At 37.0% G+C, this 14,974-nt stretch overlaps 1 protein-coding gene across 4 annotated transcripts in view; it reads right to left on the minus strand.

Annotated features, from left to right (window-relative positions):
- Positions 1-2,011: 2,011 nt before the first annotated feature.
- The window catches only part of LOC135072453 (uncharacterized), a 29,004-nt gene continuing 16,041 nt past the window's right edge, over positions 2,012-14,974 (minus strand). For 3 of the 4 annotated variants that reach the window (XM_063966363.1, XM_063966379.1, XM_063966371.1), the window contains exons 2-6: positions 6,691-10,190; positions 6,440-6,607; positions 6,093-6,346; positions 5,107-5,297; positions 2,012-4,849 (exon numbers count right to left, since the gene is read on the minus strand). In XM_063966363.1, coding sequence (XP_063822433.1) covers positions 3,150-4,849; positions 5,107-5,297; positions 6,093-6,346; positions 6,440-6,607; positions 6,691-10,190 — 5,813 coding nt within the window. In that variant the 3' untranslated portion in view covers positions 2,012-3,149. The remainder of the gene's footprint in view (positions 4,850-5,106; positions 5,298-6,092; positions 6,347-6,439; positions 6,608-6,690; positions 10,191-14,974) is intronic. The other variant, XM_063966388.1, reaches the window with a different exon arrangement.

A 14,974-nucleotide genomic window follows, 5' to 3' on the forward strand; every position in this document is an offset into this window, starting at 1 on the left:
AGGTGACTGACATAGCCCGCAGAATCGCTAAAATCAAGTGGCAGTGGGCGGGGCACATAGCTCGAAGAGCTGATGGCCGCTGGGGCAGGAAAGTTCTTGAGTGGCGACCACGAGCTGGAAGACGTAGCGTGGGCAGGCCTCCCACTAGGTGGACCGACGATCTGGTGAATGTCGCGGGAAGTACCTGGATGCAAGCGGCGCAGGACCGGTCTTTGTGGAAATGGAAATCCTTGGGGGAGGCCTTTGTCCAGCAGTGGACGTCTTTCGGCTGAAACGAACGAACGAACGAAGGTATACAAAACTTTTCAATACTTAAGTTGCTGGACCCTGGTGGAGACAACTATGTAGGTACCTACCTAAATCATTCATACAAAATTAAATGATGCTGGTGAAATTGTGTTAGATTGGTAAAAATGATTTTCGTATGCTGGGGCCACACACACTACCGGCAGTAAGGTACGATCTATAACCACCCGTTTATAGATCGTTTCATCCACGAAGACGCTTACCTAGTAATTTTATCATTAAATTACCGCGTGATGCGGTTACACTACCTACAGTTTAACTACAAAATCGGATACGGTAGTGTGGATGTAGTTAGTTAGACAGCGAATATCAGAAGCTGGAGCCAACCTACCAAGTCTAGGTAAGTTTTCCATTTCAAATATCCAGGCCCGTACTAGTACTTTTCCAAAATGGACAGAGTATCTACTCTGATGGTTCACAGCAAGAGTGTATCCATCGATCGGAGATGCGTACCGACTTACATCCGGTTTCTTCCACCAAGCCGGAGTGGAGAAGAGTTTTGAATAACAAATAAGATTTCATCATTCAGAAAATCTGATTAGTTATTCAAAACACTTCTCCGCTCTGCTCCGCCTTGGTGGAAATCAAGCCTTAGACCGAAGGACAAAAGTGTACTCCTTTCTCGCGCAAATTAGTACTCACTGGCGCATCTGCACTCATCATTCGTACTAAGACTAACATCTTTAATATTCGAATCGGTACCAAAAGAATCCTGGGGGGCAAATTATGGACTTATGACGGGGGGTGAATCGCCCCGGGTGCCAACCCATGCTATATTAACGAATTCTATAAACATAAAAAATGTTGGTCAATACTACACTCGGCATCAAATAAATCGCACCTCCCGCAACAAGCACTTCTCAAACGTATGCATCCCCACTTCCCAACAATATTGGCACCATTTAAAAGCCTAGTTCTAATCTTCATTTCATAAAAGGAAAGGTTTTTACCCCAAAAATGTGTCTGTAGAAGAATCCAGTCACTTCTTCAAAAAATAGGTAGTTACGCTTGAGCCAACTTTTATGGCTATAAAACGAAACTGTTAAGTTGGGATTAATCGTTATCCATCTGTAAAAGAGGACACGTGAGATCATTATTTGGTTTTATAACCATAAAAATTGGTCTAATTGATCCCAGTGGTGAGCCCAAAGTGAGGTCTGTTTTCAAGTCACATTTATGGTATACTAGCTGACCCGGCGAACTTTGTTCCGCCTTAATGGCAATAAATAAGCAGACTTTTTTTTTATTTCGAACGGGATAAAAAGTATCCTATGTCCTTCTCCTGGCTCTAAACTACCTCCCTGGCAATTTTCAGCTAAATCGGTTCAGCCGTTCTTGAGTTATAAGTGGTGTAACTAACACGACTTTCTTTTATATATATTATAGATTATAGATGTTAATTAAAAAATTAAATGTGTTTTTCTGTAAGGATATTTATTGGGCTTTCAAATAACACCAATATTGTTGGGGCACCATGATTGTGTCAGAAGAAAATCTTTAAAGTTCGCGTCGCGGAAGGTGCGGTTTATTTGATGTTGAGTGTATTTTCTATTCAAACAATTTTTTTTCTTCATAAAACTTTTAGGTTTATGTATGTATGAATATATAAATAAATTCATAATACCTTTGATCATTCATCTATTGATTTAATCCGTTTGTATGTTTAATATAAAATTAGTAAGGGTGAAAAATAAATAAAAAATATAAACAAATTATGAAACCCAGTTCTCAAAAATTTAATACAAACTTATTGTACTATATTTTCGAACAGTTGTGAAATTCAATAAGAAAAGTACATAGTAGATACACTTATATTTCTGGAATTATTATTATAATTTAAGTAATTACGAAAATAGGACTAGAGTGAAAATATAAAATTAATGAAATGTTGTTTTGATTTCGGAGTAATTTTTAAATATTTCATTTTTCAAAAAATTTCATTAGTTTTAAACTTTCACACCTTTAAACAATGAGATAACTTCACTTTTAGGTTTATTATTTACAAACCATAATTCTTATCACCCAAACATATTTTTGATAAAACAAAAAACTATGAAACTGAACTAAATTCTCATAATATTAATCAAGCTAATTTTATTTGATGATACACGTTTAATATGATACAGACAATGATATTATTATTTGGGTTTTTACAATCGTAAATTATGTATTTACCCAAATAAAGAGTAACTAGTTTAAACAAATATCTAGCACATAAACTATTTTTGATATGGAAGACTCTTCAAGGATTTTAAATATATCTAAATTTCGTTTATGGGATTTGATATGCCAATTTTTTAAGATTTTGGAAGATGTTTTGTTACACAGTATAAATACATTTTATTGGTATATATTTTATAAAAAAATACATACAAAACAGTTATGGTACTTATCAAGCTTACTTGATTTATATTTTAAGATTTCATAATATGTTTCATTGATATTTCAAGCATATATTTCTCCAAACTGGACCACAAAAGGTTACTGTAAGATTTGTTTTCTAATATTTTTGAATCGAAGCTTGTAAATAACTTCTTACCTATTTAGAGTTCAAGGTTTCGAAATCTTTATATTACCACTATCTACCTATAAAGAGTTACTAATAATAACAAATATACATAAGCCTTATACTGGAAGCAAATTTAACAACATTAAAACTATTTCAATTTGAGATATTTACATGAAAATTCACAATTATATTGAAACAAAATACAATGTGTATAATTAAAGCGCATCATTTTGTTTCACGCTTCCGAGTCTAACCCCAATATGAATAATTACATCTTAAATAAACAACAAAAACAAAATTGCACATTAAATATCCTACTTAATATATTTTGGCACTAATTATCTGTGGCACTATAGTTAACTCGTGTTTCTTTATCATGGTTTTCACTGTTTTCAACCGTCTTCATCTCACTGTCCTTTTCACTTTCACATGTCTTTTCGCACAGCAGAGCGTCGTCGTCCTCGGAGGAGTCCCGGCCCGAGGCGGCGCCGGCGCCCGGCGGCTCGCGGTACTCCAGCTTGGACGGGTCCTTCTCGTGCAGCTTGCGCGCCAGCGCCTGCAGGCTGGCCAGCGAGCTGGCGCAGTCCGTCGTGTCGATGTCCGTCAGGCTCACGCCCGCGCGCTCGATCTCCGTGAACGTCCCGAACGGCAGTTTGAACAAACATTCGAGTCGCATCACGTGCATCTTGCTTCTCAAGTGCTTCGCTAGGTGCCCGTGTATTCTGAAAGCGATGTTGCAATCCGAGCAGCGGAACGGCCGAGGATTGAAAGACGTCGCGGCACCGAACGTTGACGTCATAGATACTTTATTATGATGAGATCCGGAACGTTCGTGTTTCTGAAGATGGCCCCTCGTGCGGAAGCTGACTGCGCATACGCTGCATCGGAACGGCCTCTCCATGTAATGGATGTTGAGATGCAATCTCAATTGTGATGGTTTTGTAAATGTCTTATTGCAAAAATCGCAAACTCTTCGCCCGTCTTCCATGAGTCTGCCGGGAGGGAAAGATGAACCTTCAAATTCTTTTCCCTTGGTGACTTTGAACGCTACACCACCGACTCCGATTACGACTTTTCTTGCAATAGGGTCGTGATCTAAAGATGGTAATTTTATTGAGTCTCCTTCAGAAACGTTTAAATCATCACTCTGGGCATTGTCGTCAACGTTCATTTTCATATTATTACTTTCGTCGCTTGAATCGCCTTGGTTGTTCAAAACTTCATCCTGAGACTTAATAAGATTTATCCTGGCTTGTTTTAAATATTCTGAGACCACATGTTTTGCATTTTCAGCGTTAGTGTTGGTTGTGTTCGGTCTTTTGTTATTATCAATATTTATTGGTGGTGTTGGGGGACAATCATTTCCACTGCTCGGGGTTTCCTCTTTAGTTTCGACAATTTTGTTTACTGTATCGTCTGGTTTATTTTCAACTGCTGTTACTTTTGCAACAAATGTTATGCTAGGCGAAGTGACACAACTAGTAGTTGTGCTTTTAGAAGACACAACTTTAGTTTCGTGTTCAATGACACTATTACTATCAATAAGTACAGGTTTATCCATATCAATCTTTCTGGTTTTAGTTAAACTGCAAGCCAGTTGACTTTGTTTTATTTTAGAATCCAGAAGCGCTCTTTCAGTCAGATAAGTGTGCAACATTGGCTCACCGTTAGACCATTGGCTTGGGTGTTGTGGAAGTTTGGCCGTGTTGGACGCTAGAGATGCCAAAACGCTGGACTCCCGTGCTGTTGGTATTTCGGGAATGTTTGGTGTCAATTTCATGTCACTTTTACTCAAGTCCATCGGTTCGTTATCAGCGTCTTTTGAATCGACTGAAGTGCTTCTCGAGACAAGTTTTTCAGGTATATATTCTATAGTCGAGGTGTCTAGTCCTATTGGTGTGTAGGGATATGTAGAAGGTCTTGCACTTGTGATTAGGCCCGGTGCCGCAGAAGAAGTAGGTCTAGATCCACCAAGCGACAGTAAACAATGGGCCGCTTCATGTTCAGGCAGTCGCGATTTGCAAACTTCAGTGTCTGAAAATAAACAAACTTTAATAAATAATGTAACTCACTGATAAAATTTGACTGTAGCCCCAATGTTAAAAAACGTCTTTTAATATTACAAGAGTCCTGTTTTTATTAGTCTCCAGTTTAAAATTCAAATCTAGAATTTGAACATTGAAAAGGTCGAATGCGTATTTAAAATTTTCGGAATTCAGTATATTTTTGCTATTTACAAAAAACACAAACGATCACTGGTACCAGATTACTACAAAATGTTAAAATCTTACCACTAGATTCTGTTTCTCCTTCGTTCCCTTCGTCGCCATCCGATTCAGTTTCGTCGTCTGTTTCGCCTGAGCATTGAGTCATCTCTCCACCTTCCTCCGTGCCCTCGTTGGGATTGATTCCTAACTCGCAGCACTTCTTATAATGTGCTTTACTCTTCATGTGTTTGGTCAGATTTCCTTTTGTTTTAAAACTGAAACAAGAATATAAATTGGTTTATTCATTTTGCAAGTATACATTTTATACGTTTTGTATATCATATGGTTTATTTGTTTATGCGCGCCTAATTGAACATTAATTACTTCTTGAAATACTTTTGCAATTAAAGGTATAGGTGGCCACCCGAAGTGATCGATTTTATTTTACCCTTTGCGTTCAAACAAGTTTTGATACTTTAATAACTTGTTTAGTACACCTGCCAAAGGGCTTAAAAAGATAATAGACAAGTTTATATTTAATGGGTTTCAACGAATGATTTTTCACTGGCCGACATCTCGATTTCTATTTTCTCTATTTAAGGCTTATCTATAGCGAATCGTCGATAAGTAGGCTTAAAACGTTAAAATATGCGAATGCGATATGAACGATCAAAGTAGAATTTTGGCCTGGTAACTGTTTAATACGTTAATACTTATGTATTTGTTTGGACAGGGTAAGAAGTTTAAAAAATCGTAATTTTACGGATCCTGTTCGATTTCCGCTGAACAACTTTTATTAATTATGATGTACCGAATGCCGATAAAAACTAATGGGTTGTTATAAAAACTAACATCACCTATCTTCCTACATAATAATTATCAGCTGACGGCTCTCTTCAGTACTTTAAAATATTATTATATTGTTATCTAATTAAGACCGTAATATGTTAACATTATTTTGTTAACATTCGGATGGATGCCTATACCGATACCTTTAATATTGACGTGTTAATTAATTGTTATTGAATCTGAAAAAAAAATGAAGTGTCTACTGTAATATTAAACGATACCTGAAGGCACAGTGCACACAAGTATACGGGCGCACGTCGGTATGAGTGCGAATATGTTTCTTTAACATTGACGGTTTCTTGCAACGTATTCCACATTCTGAACAAACGTACCGCCCTCTACCTCGACCTCGCACGTATGTGTATTCTTCGTTACTTTCAAAACCACCAGTCAACTCCCTTTTCGCTGTTGTGTTATTTTCACAGTTCATTAGTTTATCTTCTTCTGACTTTTTAGTATCAATTGATACTATTGCCTGAAAAATCAATACAATAACGTTAATTATTTTCGAAACTTAGTATTAATAGCTTCCATTTCAAAAACGTCCAAATTTTTTGACTGTATATACCTGTTTATTATCCTTAGAGTTTTTGTTCCATTGCGACGAGTGAGTCAATATGAGATCTTGCTTCATCACAGCTAGAGCCACACTCTGAGGTCGGTGCCGTGAATCATAGAGCGACATGGCAGATGAAGCCGATAGTCCCAGCGGATCTGGCGTCAGCTCTGATAATAACTGTAAACAATAATTATTATTTTAATTACTGAATCAACTAAATAATTAGTCAATTTATAAAAATTACTAATAACTATAGTTACCTGCCAGTTGCTGTACATAGACAGAAAATGCTGGTTAGGGACATAAGTTGGCTGAGGACGGTTGATAGTGCAATAAAATACTTTTGTTGAACATTTCAGTCCGAGATAAGTATATGCGTTCCCGTTCAGATAAAGCTGTCCATAAGCTTTAGCTGGTCTTGGCGTTTCTGGCGAAACTAATGACATAGTGTTAGCATTAGGTGTAATTCCATGATGCCTTTTTGGAGTAAAAGTTCCAGGTTTTAAAGGCAACGTGGTTGGCCGCAGGAATTTTGGCTTCCTATCCTCTGCAGTTGATTTTGCTGTGACATTCTTTTGAAAATATAATGTTTCTGAACGTTCATTCGATACAGAAAAAACGTTATCTTGAATGTTCATATTTTTTGGGACTTCAGATGAACTTGGAATTTGATTGTTATAAATTTCCACTTTTGTTATTAGGTTCTCAAAATTAAAGTTTCGTATCTCCGTCTCGGATTTGATAGTAACATGATTAACTTTGTTTAAACTTAAAGTGTTCGAGTTTAACCTTTCTCTAACCTTAATTTTGTTGGATGTATAATTCATATTTTCTTTTAAAACAGGGGTCCTTGGCGACCCATCTAAACTTCTCTTCAAACTTCCATCTTGCTTGGAAATTACTGGTTTTATAAGGCTTGGCGTAAATGTTTTACACAGTGCTTCAGGTTCATCGACATTTTTTACTTTTATTATCGGAACTGCAGAAATATATTGTGGCATTTCTCCAGAATACTTGTCTTGTTTTTGCAATTTGTCACATTCCATATTAACTGTTCTTAAATTTGGACTCCTTGACTTCAAAAGTGGCTCATAATTAGAGCCTGTCATTGCTTTTGGTGACTGCACCTCAATCGTAGTTGTCATATTATGTCCATCATCACGAGATAACATTGGATTACCCTTAGCAGTTTCTTTACTCACAATAAAGTTTTTGTGTTTAGCAGACAAATTGCCCACAAACAAACCAGGAGTTGGTGACTGTACCTCAATCGTAGTTGTCATATTATTTCCATCATCACGAGATAACATTGTATTGGCCTTAATAGTTTCTTTACTCACTATAAAGTTTTTGTGTTTTGCAGATAAATTGCCAACGTACACACCAGGAGTATTTGGTCCAGGCATCCCAGGAACATGAGGAATTAACTTTCCGCCGTGCAGAATGGTTGTGGGAGTGGCACCGTTTGGTGAGGCCGATGGGCTCAATGGAGGTAAAGTTAATGGATTAAATGCCGTAATAGCACTCAATGGAGGAAATTGAAAATGCGTTATATCATGTAAATTAGGCAGATTGGAACTGGAAATTCCAGGCGTGTTGGATATTGAAATTCTAGGTGTTTGTGGCTGCGGCGTCCCAAGAATTTCTTTGGGCGTCGGAGGATTATGTACCATTGTGCCACCGGAGTGCAAGCCAGACCGAACAACAATACTACTGGCTTCTAAATCATTAGCTAATTTAGACGGTGACAAGTTTTGCTGAATCAATATCGGAGATAGTTGATTTTTACTAGGTTCTATACGTAGTGTAGTAGTGCCTCCAGAGTGGTCTACTATTTTCACTTCACCCCCGAACATCTGTAAGGACGTTGAGTTGTGTCTCATGTGTGTGGACATTTCTTCTAGTGTTCGAAGTCCTGTTGCACTTGAATCGATGCATCGTACTTTAGGTTGAGAATATAACTCGCCAGTACGGGGAGACACATTTTCTATTAGTCTTGGACTATAGTTATTATCTGATCTGCTCTCAATTTTTCTTTTTGGGCTAGCTATTGGCTTAAATTTTAAGTTCTCATTTTTTCTTGATATTTCATTAGAACTTTTTGAATCAACTAGTCTGGTGTTCCCTAACAATGGTCCAGGTGAGGGTAGAGGAGCTACTATATCATTAGATTCTGACTTCATTATTACCAAATTATCAGGCTTGCATCTTAGAGGCGATGATAGCTTATTGGACGAGCTTGTCTTTGTATAAGAGCTTTGTGGTGTTTCAGGCAAACGTACGTTTACAGAATTACTCCGCATAAATATATTTTCCGGTCTGGCTATTTTAATATCTTTTTGAACAGTATTGATTGCTGTAGTATTGATAAGACTACCTTTGCAATAATAATTTCTGTGAATCTCTAGATTATCTGCGCTGCGATACATTATTTGGCACAATGGGCACACAAACAGTGGTCCCTGTCCATCAACTAATTCACTCGGTACTGGTGTAAGGCCATTTGTCTTGGTTTTTAAAAGAAGGTCTTTAATTATAGATCCTTCAGGGTTAAGCGGATGCTTCTGATGATCAATATGTGAAAAACTTTCCGAATGCGATCTTTTCCTAAAATTATTTTCTGTCTCGGTACTATTTTTTGTCAGATTTAATGGTGATGGGTCGATTTTAGAGTCAAAATTCTCATTTAAGAATTGTTTACTTTCTGCTATCTGCTTTATTTTGCCATATTTTTTCTGCAACGGTGTTTCTATAACATCTACAATAGCTTCATTATCTGATATAATTTTGGAGATATGTTCCGTAAGAAAGTCTGCGTTTGGCGAGATTATTTTCTTTACCTTATCTTTTTCATCAGTGTCATTATAAAATGCTGCTCTAAACTTGGGTTTGTAAATTGATTTTGACTTGCTATTTTCATTTGAAGATAAGTTGGCGCTTATCTGCGATACGCCGTCGTTAACCAATTCCGGCGAAGAGAATTCGCTAGACCTTATAGACAGGCTTTCATGGCGGAGTGTGGATGCATCAGATCCTGAATCGGATACTGGTGTAGGTGGCATAGACGTATCACTTTCCGACCCTCCTGATAAGTCTTCGTCGTTTAACGCAGTAGATACATCCGTTCCTTGTAATCTTAAAGCATGTGTTCTGGATCTTCGATGTTTATAAAGATTAGACTTCGTTTTAAAAGCGAAACCACAAGGTACACAAGGGTAAGGTCTCTCATTTGTATGGGCTCTGATATGTTTTTGAAGTACGGAAGGCTTGGCACAAGATAATTTACAATATGGGCATATATACCGCCCACCTACCCCTCCGTTGTAGGATTCCCTGATAAAATCATTTTCAAGGTTTTCAGTCTTATTAGAAAATTCATCAGTATAACTGGTCTGACCAGATACTTGAATATTATTATTTACATTACTTAGCCTACTGTTCTCGTCGTTAAAATTAGTTTGTACATTTTTCTCTGCATCCTGAATATCAATGCTTTGCTTGTCTGATTTCAATTTAATTTTCTCTATTTCTGGGTGGCCTGCTGGGATACTTCCATTGGAAATTAAAGTGTTACATGTAGATTGTACTACACTTGATTCTTTGTGTTCACCGCCCTTGTTCGAGTTGGCGGGAAACATAGAAATGGACGATGCCATTTTTTTGAACTTCTTGTGAAGATAGCTTTGGTCATTGTTGTTGGAAAAATTGGAGTCCAAACGTTTTTCTTGAGTGAGCGGCATCGTACCTGCGTCGTTATTATCTGAAAAGAAGAAACAATGACATGTTTACTAAAATATCCCACTGTCCCAAAATACTCATGCAAAAAGAAACAAATATTTCGTACAAGACTTGACGCATTGCGCAGGTGAATTATTTCTATTGGCGTGTAAATGTGACATCATCGTGACGTAGTCACAAACCAGTGTTAACGAATGAGGATATCCCCACTCACGGATTCCTTTTTTGTTTTACTTCCATCGAAACGAATCGGTTAGCATCTGACTTCGATTGAGTCACTGCTTATATTAAATACCTATTTAGTGGTTCTTTTAATATTTTCTATAGATGCAGATAAGCATGTTTCCAAAAAGGTGGTATATGCGTAAGGTGATGTGATCGATTGCAAGTGTGTGTGGGTGTTTATGTAGACTCAGTTCGAATACATGTAGAGGTACGACGACGACCTCGCTTTGCGCTCACTAGTCGTTTGTGGACGGCTGCGTTGGTGCGTTCCAAGAAGGCGTTACAATTTCTCAGAACCGGAGACAAGCAAACCGCTCCACTCGCTAACAACGAGGCAGCAAATAAGCGGTATACGCATTACGCACACATCTATAACTTACACAATCAGAACATTCTTTATGTTCGTTTGCGATATCATTTTTAATTAATAAAAAGAAGCATACTAAACACAGATATTGTATTTGATAAGAAAAAATCAACCTTATGAAATATTTTAAACAAAATTTAACTACTTATGACATCATTTATTACGTGAAAGGGTTAACAAGGCATAATTGATTTTATAATAATGATATTTTATAAAAAAAATAAACAGTATATACGATTGAGACCATTAGCATAGCATAAATGGTTGCTTATAGTTGTTAATAAATTATTAGCCAAGGATGGGAATAACAAAAAATACTAGTGTAGTAATGAGACAAAGGAATCCCGGCGGTTGGCCGCCGCCCGCCGGCCTGGCGCACAGTAGTTTGATTTTAAAAAAAGGTGGACTTACGATCGAAAGTCATAATTTCACCGAAACAAAAATTGTTTTGGATAGCATTTTGAATGCTGATCAACATTTGTCATTATGCATTTTTCGATAAAACGAGCCTTTCATGCTTAAAAAAAATATGACAAGAAAATTTGTATGGAGGAAAATCTTTTTTATTTTTTTTCTGGCTACTGTTGCAAACTGTAGCGGTCAAACCTTATGTAGTCGTAAGTACCTATGGTGCCTAACATTACTACATAAATACTTTTTGCGGGCACGCGCGGCCAAGCGAGTAATGGACATAAGTCCATAAGTCCTCTAAGAATAAATATAAAACAATGTGGAGTATGATCAACGAAAAATTAAAATTAAATAAACAAAAACACGAAAACATTACTTTGAATGTCAATAATAACATTACTACCTGCCCAACTGAGATTGCAAATATATTTAATACCTACTATAGATCTATAAACCCTGTTGACAATCAAACACACTACTACAGTGCAAACTCTTTGCTCAACTCATTTTACTTGGGCAGCGTATCTAATATAGAGGTAAAAAAAGCTATCCTAGGCTTAAAACGAAATAACACTTTTGGCCACGATGAGATTCCGGCTACGCTCCTAGTGCACTGTATTGACGAATTTGTAAAACCCCTAACATTGCTAATTAACCAATCTTATAGTGAGGGTAAATTTCCAGAATCTCTTAAACTAGCTGTTATCAAACCTATATTCAAAAAGGCCGATAAGTCAGATCCTTCAAATTACCGCCCCATCGCACTCCTGTCAGTAATATCAAAGTTATTTGAGAAAATTATATGCCAAAGAATGTATCACTTCTTAGAAAAAAATGACGTTTTCAACAAAAACCAACATGGATTTCGCAAGAACCGCTCGACGACTTCGGCTGTATTTGATATTGTTGTAGAAATACTCGAAATTCTAAATAAAAATATGTGCGCCGTAGCAATTTTTATGGATTTGTCCAAAGCTTATGACAGGGTCCTTCACAGTGTACTCTTACAAAAGTTACAATCCGTCGGAATTCGTGGGGTAGCAAAAGAATGGCTCGCCTCATATTTAAGCCAAAGAAAGCAACTTGTTGAAGTGCAACATTATCACGAAACAACGCGCGTTATTAGTCAGGTTCGCTCTCCTGCAGAGCTAGTATCAGGGTCTATACCACAAGGAAGCGTGCTCGGATGTTTACTTTTCTTAATTTACATCAATAACCTTCCCTCTGCGGTACGCCACAAAGTGGTCCTATTTGCAGACGATGCAACACTCTTGGTCTCTTGTAGTTACGATAATTTGAGCAGTCTGAATAACACATTAACAGAAGCACTTCATGAAATTAAATCACATTTAAAAGATATAGGCTTAACACTAAATATTGAGAAAACCAAATTGATGCAGTTCCGGCCATATCAAAGATCGGGAATATCCTTTAATTTAACTCACGATGGACAAAACATCGAGGAAGTCAAAGACTTTAAGCTTCTGGGTATCTCTATAGACGCGACTCTAAGTTGGAAGAATCATGTTGATACTTTAGTGGGTAAACTGAGTCGATTCTCATATGCGCTGCGCGAACTCAGAAAGGGTACAAACGTAGAGTGTGCACTTACCGCGTATCATAGTCATGCCGCAGCCTGGATAAGGTACGGAGTGGTACTGTGGGGCAACGCTACTAACGTACAAACCGTACTAATCCTGCAGAAACGCTGCCTTAGGATCATAACACACACAGCTCCGAGACAATCATGCAGGCAGATATTTGTGCACTTAAAGGTTCTCACTGTGACGTGTATGTATATCTTTGAGTTAGGGCGACTAGTGAAAAAATATCCCCACTATTTTAAAAAAATTGGTGACCTACCTGGAAAACAAAACTCTCGACGAGAAAATAATTTAGTACTGCCTCCATCCCGTTTGACACTGTACAACAATGGTCCACTATTTATGGCAATTAAAATTTATAACCACTTGCCCAACTCAATCAAAGCCCTCCAAGGTAAAAACTTCGAACAAATATTAAAAGAATTGTTATTAAGTAAGGCATATTATTGCTTAAAGGAGTATTATGACGACAAATTGTAACCATTGACTATTAGTGTAATACTATTTCTATTAATATTATTATTTTGAACTTATTATTAATTTGAACATGATTATTAGTATTGACATTAAATAATGAACTGGAATTTAAATGTTATGAATTGGATTATGAAATTGTTAAGCATGCATAATTTATTTTTAGTATTTCTTTTTAAATTTTAGTGACAATTTTATTAATAACCGAATATTGTAATACCCTGTTAGGGTTCATTTGAGGATGTATACGTATGTATTAGCTTAAGACCTTCTCACCAAATGAAGCAATAAAGTATTATGAATTATGAATTATGAATTATGAATTATGACATGCAAAATTTTAAATATTTTTATTTATTCATTATTGATTTTAATGCACTTAAAGTAATTATTAATAGATAAATATACTTAGTCTAACTTACTACAGCCCCCTATTACCTCATTTCACGCTAAAACCTTTCAAACTAGAACCTAAGTTTGTAGGTACTAGGTAGTCTAAGTTGTTTTTATTGTCATTATAATATTCACTACTGGTCTACTGGTTATCGTGTAAGATAGATTAGGTAGATATCAACCCTTTACCTAGGTATTATACCTACTTCTTGGCACTTATAATAGCGACATACATGATTAAAAAAAAGTCTTCAAGCAAGAACCCTTGACTTTGATGGTTATGAAAGATTTTTAACTTTCTAGGAGTAGTCCTGAATAGATCCTTAAATCATTTTGACTGTCAAAATCGATTACAGTAGGCAGCGGGATACTTTCCATTTTGATAGAACTGTAATTTCCAGTTCTTCTGTTGAATAGTCTCATACTTGCGCAAAAATATTCTTTTTCTTTTGGCTCCTTTAAAGAGGTGTAAGTTTCTTTCCCTTCGTCTAAAAAGATAACGTACATAACACCTTTATAAGTAGCCTTAAACATAAAGCATACCTTTACCCAATCATCGAACTGAGAAAAATCTGAAATCCGACATTTATCACCTTCTTCCATTCATGTCTTCAATTATTATCTTCGTTCGAAAAACAATCAAAAAAAGATATTTTAGCCTATTCAATTATCTTGATCAGTGTTCAAAATAATCAAAGTCACTCACATACTTACTTTTTCAGAAAGAATCCAATAGGCTGGTTTGCAGTACACAAAAATGTTATCACATTATCTGCACCATGTATCAGCAGTTTTTGTGTACGTTAGCTGGCATATAAAACTATAGGTAGAGGTGTACATAATGGATCTGCAATAATGTGTGGCAATACGGCTCGGAAACGTGGCCTCTCCATAATTATAGGCCTTATAAATAAGCTCAAAATTGCACAACGTGCTATGGAGAGGGCTATGCTCGGTGTTTCTTTACAAGATCGAATCAGAAACGATGAGGAGATCCATAAACGAACCAAAGTCGTTGACATAGCCCAACGGATAAGCAAGCTAAAGTGGCAATGGGCAGGGCACATAGTACGCAGAACTAATGGCCGATGGAGCAGCAAGGTTCTGGAGTGGAGGCCACGTACCGGAAAGCGCAGCGTAGGACGTCCACACAAGGTGGACCGACGACCTCATAAAGGTAGCAGGAAGGCGCTGGATGCAGGGCACCACCAAGCAGCCATTGTGGAAATCAATGGGGGAGGCCTATGTTCAGCAGTGGACGTTCTATGGTTGAAATGATGATGGATGTTGAGTATTGTCTACTATATGGGTTGAAACCCTTACTGAACTCAC

The sequence above is a fragment of the Ostrinia nubilalis genome, chromosome 1 (assembly GCF_963855985.1).
Source record: "Ostrinia nubilalis chromosome 1, ilOstNubi1.1, whole genome shotgun sequence".
NCBI classification, from domain to species: Eukaryota; Metazoa; Arthropoda; class Insecta; order Lepidoptera; family Crambidae; genus Ostrinia; species Ostrinia nubilalis.